General features: G+C 35.9%; 1 protein-coding gene across 1 annotated transcript in view; it reads left to right on the top strand.

The window, feature by feature from the left end:
• Nucleotides 1–1,322: 1,322 nt before the first annotated feature.
• Nucleotides 1,323–6,003, top strand: part of Cfap299 (cilia and flagella associated protein 299) — a 123,488-nt gene continuing 118,807 nt past the window's right edge. The window contains exons 1-2 of the mRNA XM_029564625.1: nucleotides 1,323–1,385; nucleotides 1,438–1,580. Coding sequence (XP_029420485.1) covers nucleotides 1,323–1,385; nucleotides 1,438–1,580 — 206 coding nt within the window. The remainder of the gene's footprint in view (nucleotides 1,386–1,437; nucleotides 1,581–6,003) is intronic.

Genomic DNA, 6,003 nt, shown 5'->3' with positions numbered 1-6,003 from the left:
AGAAGAATGACAGTGGAACCCAGGGGTGAAAGGTCACAATCCATCCCTCTGCACTCCCTTGTTTGCTCTTTGGGCATTGTACCAGGGATTCCCTTTGCTCAGTAGGCTACTGCCTATTTCTACAGATGAGTTGCTTCTGTTTAAAGCCTCTACATCCTCAGGTCCTTTCTTATTACCTAAAGTAGCCTTCACCATCAACTCATTAGGAAGCTCATCATCTTCACCTTTATGGTGGTCATTCATTGGAAATACACTGTCATGTCTATTGTCTGTCCTTTCTCATTAAAACATAAGTTTTAGGAGGTCTAGACTTTAGCAGTCTTATTCTTTACTAGATTTTCTTACTGTTAGGCACTCCTAACACGTAACAAGGTGGTCAGTGATACATGTGAAGAAATTAATTTTGATGAGAAATGTTTTAAAGAATACAAATTAATGGGGCTGGGAAGATAGCTCAGTGGTTAAGAGTATTGGCTGCTCTTGCAGAAGACCCGGGTTTAAATCCCAGCACCCACATGGTGGCTAACAACCATCCATAACTCCAGTTCCAAGGGATCTGATGCCCTCTTCTGTCCTTTATGGGCACTGCACAACATGGTTGCACTTATACACATGCAGGCATAACACTTATACATATAAAAATAAAAATAAATAAATCAAAAAAAATTTAAGAATGCAAATTAATAAGTAATAAGTAAATTTAATCTATTAATTTAATTTTATAAAAGATTTTTTTTTTACTATTTTGGTAATGAGGTTCTATTCCTATCTCTATAATAGAAAATACATAGTAGTTCATTTGGAGAAAGAATGTGATGGTTAGAACTATGAGTCTGGCTTTGAAGAACACTTTTGTCCTTTACTAGCACTGAGCACTCTATTTCTCAGGCTCCTTATACACAAATGACCATCAAGAAGACAAGAAGACTGAATGAAAGTAAATAAACAAATATGAGGTTCTATTCCTATCTCTATAATAGAAAATACATAGTAGTTCATTTGGAGAAAGAATGTGATGGTTAGAACTATGAGTCTGGCTTTGAAGAACACTTTTGTCCTTTACTAGCACTGAGCACTCTATTTCTCAGGCTCCTTATACACAAATGACCATCAAGAAGACAAGAAGACTGAATGAAAGTAAATAAACAAATATAGTTCAAATATTTTGTGTTTTCTTAGGTAAACTGGTCTGAATTATTTATATTCTGCAAAAATACTATGAACACATTTAGTGTGTATATTCACATAAGTTTTTATATTTCTCCAGCTGTTGGGGTGGATGGGCTAGATCTTACCTGATAGAATCATTATACAGGTGAAACATGCAACACTTGAACTGGAGCTCGGTGTGTGAAATGTTTCATAACTACAGCTTCTCTTGCCAGGTGTGAGATCTCAAATGACAGTATTCATTTCTTCTTTCTTCTCTGTTAACAGACTGTGATCTTCATTCGTGACAAAAATTCTCATGGGCAAGAAGTGTCAGGATATATCGACTATGCCCACAGACTAAAGACTGAAGATTTTGAAGTCTATTTTACTGGGAAAAGGAAACTTCTTCCAAGGACCACAGATATGAGGTAAATTGTATGCCATTCTTGCACCTCAGGGACTGGGATATAGAAATTTTATTTTATGTTGTGTTTTGTGCCCAGAATGATAACATGCACTGTGTAGGAAGTGACAGACTAGCTCTGGGAAAATGTCAACGTCACGAATCTTCCAGGAATCACAAATCAGAGCACAGTGAGATATGGCCTCACTGCAGAACAAATGGTTATCATAAACAAGTTAGATGGATGCAAAAAGATCTTATGTGCTTTTGCACAGTAAGATGGCTGTAGATAACAGTGCTGTGGTGCAGCTTTCAAAAAGCTAGAAGAAAGTGTCCTGGAAGTTACCACCATAGAGTAAGGATAGATGTTCAGGAAGGTACATATGGTTAACCTGATATCATCGTTTTGCAATGTATACATGCATTTATCACATGCCGCCCCCGCATAAGAACAGTTTAATGATATATAACATTCAAAAGCACACTTAATTTTTTTAAAAGATTTAATTGAAAGGAAAATTTAGATGGTGTCTCAGATCTTTTCTCCATTAACCTTTATGTTTCATTGTTTATTAAAAACACTAGACACTACCCCAGATCTTTGATAATGCTGAAAAATCATCATGATCTTCTCATACTTAATTAAATATTTCTTTAATGTCCTCTAAAACCTAATCAATACCTATTTTTACTTTGTTGATTGCCTCAGATTCTTACATTTGGTTTCACTGGTCAAAATGGCCAAGTAGAATAGTGTTTGCTACTCTATACAGAGCACATATTTTATTAGTATGTCTATTATACCATATATAACATATAGCATTATAACAGCCCCTCATCCTCATGTCTTCAATGCTTCTGAGTGTTGGTGAAAATTTGTCTCCTTTTCTCACTTTCGCTGATCACTCTCCTATTTCCTCTAAAATAACTTGATTGAATCGAATTTCATTTTTTTTCTTCTAAGTCAGAACTTAACTTGTACTTTCTATTGTCTGATTTTAGATATTTTGATATTGTTCAGTGAGTTTAGGTGCCATCAGGCTAATAATTCCATGGCATGTTCCTCCATCAAGTTTTACCCAAGGATTTTAATGTCCATTAATGAAGACTATCTAAATATTAAGGGTTACTAAATAATGAGCCAGGGAAATGGCACAGTCAGTATAAGTCTTGACACACAAGCATGAGGATCTGAGTTTAGAACCCCAGCACCCATGTAAATTCCAGCCGCAGTAGCAATTCCAGTACTGGGGAGGGAGAGAATACCTGGAGCCTGCTAGCCAGACTGTCTAGACAGGTTCTATGAGAGAGCATGTCTCAAAAAATGAGATGAAAAGTGGTGGAGGAAGACATCTGGCCTACATACACACTCAAGCACATGTGCACATACACCCCTTATGCACAAACATGCACACAAATAAATACACACAGAGAGAAATACACACACACAAAATACCAGGAAGACTATTTCAGGAACATGCTCAGGACCTGTCCTGAATAATGGTATTTTTCTAATTCTATCATTCATTTTTCATTTGTGGCTATAATTTTTTTATTACTTCCTTGATCATCCTGAAATATAATTGATGTGAGACAAAATAAATAGTTGATTGTTTTCCTTAATTTATGAAAATATAAAACTAGGCTCACAGAACATATACAGCTAATACCCAATTGCTTCTCAAAGTGTGTATACATTCTTGTATTCAAAAGTTCTACATAAATGACAGGGTTCACTTTTGTTTTCACCAAGGGCTGATATCAACCATCTTGGCTTTTCCCACTGTGGAGAGTTATAAATTTTTGCTTATTGTGATTTTAATTTTCATTTCCATGGTTGGCTGCTCAGAGTTTCTTCTTGTTAAATGTATATTAAGGCCTTTACCAATTTCTCAGTGGGTCACTCCTTTTTCTTCTAGATTTCAGGAATTTCTCTTATTTGTTTCAGATACTGATTCATTCTTCATCCCTTATTTATATTGAAAAGCATCATCTTTTTACATTAATTTATTTTTATGTAAGATGTGACTTACTTCATAGTTACTTATTAAATTTTCTTTTTTTAATTAAATTTATTTAAATTTTATTTTTCGTTGAATTTTTACAACTTTTATTGTATCTGGTTCCCCCTCCCCTATTTGCACCCTCCCTACTGCCTCCCACTCAGTTTAATGTACTGTATATACATATATGTGTAGGTGGCGCACTGGTGATTTCTAGGGCAATATATATATATATATATATATATATATATATATATATATATATATAATGTGGACTAGAGCCTGACTTGTGTAGCCAAATGTCCTTCAGTATGAGTCCATCCACTGGGCCCATGCAAAATTTATCATTTTCATTTCCTCTTGTGGTTATTCAAAAATCAGAAATTTAGTAGCAGGATAATATATTTTAATTAATATTTTCTTCTATAGTTTGAATTATGTGTCTGTGTGTACAGCATATGTGTGTAGGTGAGTGTAGAGGCTAGAAGATTTCCTGGTACTGAAGTTACAGATGCTTGCAAGCTTCCTGGTCTGGGTGCTAGAAACAGAATTTGGGTCTTCTTCAAGAATAGCAAGCACTGTTAACCACCAAGCTATCTCTCCAGCCCCCAAAACAATCATTTTGAAAGTAAGGATTTCAAAAAGCCACTTTCTATTCTTTCCCATTTTGAGGTGCTACTTTATGCTATATAGGGAGAGATATTTCAATGATTAGAATCCTGACTTTCACTTTTAATGTGGAAAGTATGCCAACAGACAGCTAAAACTACTTTGATGTGCAGCATAGAAAGGACCCTAAGAACTTGATCTTTTTTCCACTCTAGAGTCACCCTTGAGAATGCCTTAAAGATTCAACACTTTTTCAATACACTTGGGAGCAACTTATAAAGATATCATTATGCAATTTACCACATTCATTTACACTTTCCTACAACATCCTGATAGAAATTAAAGTATTTCTCTATCTGAAAAAATATACACTTAAAAGTAAATCAGTTTATTTGGAAATAGACTCACATCTAAGAATTTGGAGCTGGGGGCCACAAATGAGAACATGCCTTAATTGTTTTTCTGAGTCTTCATTACCTCATTTACTATAACAGTTTCTAGTTCCATCCATTTACGTGCAAATTTCATGATTTTGATTATTTTTTCTTTACTGCTGAATAAAACTCTATTATATAAATCTACCATATTTTCATTATCTATTCATCAGTTGAGGGACATTTAGGGACATTTGCTTCCAGTCCCCAACTACTGTTAAAAAAGCAGCAATAAACATGGCTGAGCAAGTATGTCTGTGGTAGGAGTCTTCTGGGTGTTTCTCCAAGGATTAGCTCCCTGAGAGGTTATCCAATCCCAAGCAGGTAGCCCTAAGCACAGATACACATGAACGGCAAGAAATGGATTCAGGTGTGACTCATGATTACTAATCCCGTTGACATCTTTATTGGCTGCTCAGAGTTCCTCTCTGTTAAGTGTCCACTAAGACCTTTCTTCCACCTAATAAATGGGTTATTGAGAAAGCTACATTGATACCTCCTTGATACTGTAAGAGACAAGAATTTTGGCTCTTTCCCAAATGCTGAGGCAGAATTAGCACAAATTTTCCATATGCATATTTGTCTTAGTCTGGCTCTGCAGATACAAAAAGTAGAAGTCTGGAGGCTGGAAAGAGCAAGACCAAAGCCATGACAGGACTGCTCTTCTGTGGATGCCTCTGTGTTCCCAGATGGTGCCTTGTTGCTGCATCTCCAGAAGAGATAAGCCTGTCTTCACATGGAAGAATGGAAGGAAGGACAGAAAAAGGACTGAGATAATTTCTCTTCTCCTTTAAAAGACTGCTAATCTATTCATGAGGGCAAAGCTCTCATGGCTTAATCATCTTACAAAGTTTCAAAAAGAAGTTTGGAAGGGATGCATTCAAAATACCAGGAAGACTATTTCAGGAACATGCTCAGGACCTGTCCTATGAAATAGGGAAGCTACTAACCACATACCATATGACTGTTGGGTCCTTGAAGTGGGACTAATATTGAATTGTAGCATAGAGTAAGTATAAAATATACCCAAATTCATGGCCTGGTATGGTGGCACACATTTTTAACCCAACACTCAGGAGACAGAGGCAGGCAGATCTCTGCGAGTTCCAGGCTTGTCTGGTCTACATATCTAGTTCTGGGCCAGGCAGCAATACATAGCAACAAAGTGAACACCCGTTTCAAGAATACCAAACTTCACACACACACACACACACACACACACACACACACGTGCACATACCCAACTTTGACTATGTGATAAAAACATAAAATGTATTATTAACAAATTCATATTATAGGTTAACCCCCATATCGTGTTAGTCATGTTGGGTGAATAATGAACATTATTAAAATTATTTTCACCTATTTTGCCCTTTTTGAGCATTTTATTTTTTATCATATG

The sequence above is a fragment of the Nannospalax galili genome, unplaced genomic scaffold, assembly GCF_000622305.1.
Source record: "Nannospalax galili isolate Female #2095 unplaced genomic scaffold, S.galili_v1.0 scaffold277, whole genome shotgun sequence".
In the NCBI taxonomy this organism is placed as follows: Eukaryota; Metazoa; Chordata; class Mammalia; order Rodentia; family Spalacidae; genus Nannospalax; species Nannospalax galili.
The sequence above is the reverse complement of the archived record's forward strand: the minus strand, read 5'-3'. Positions and strand labels throughout refer to the sequence as shown.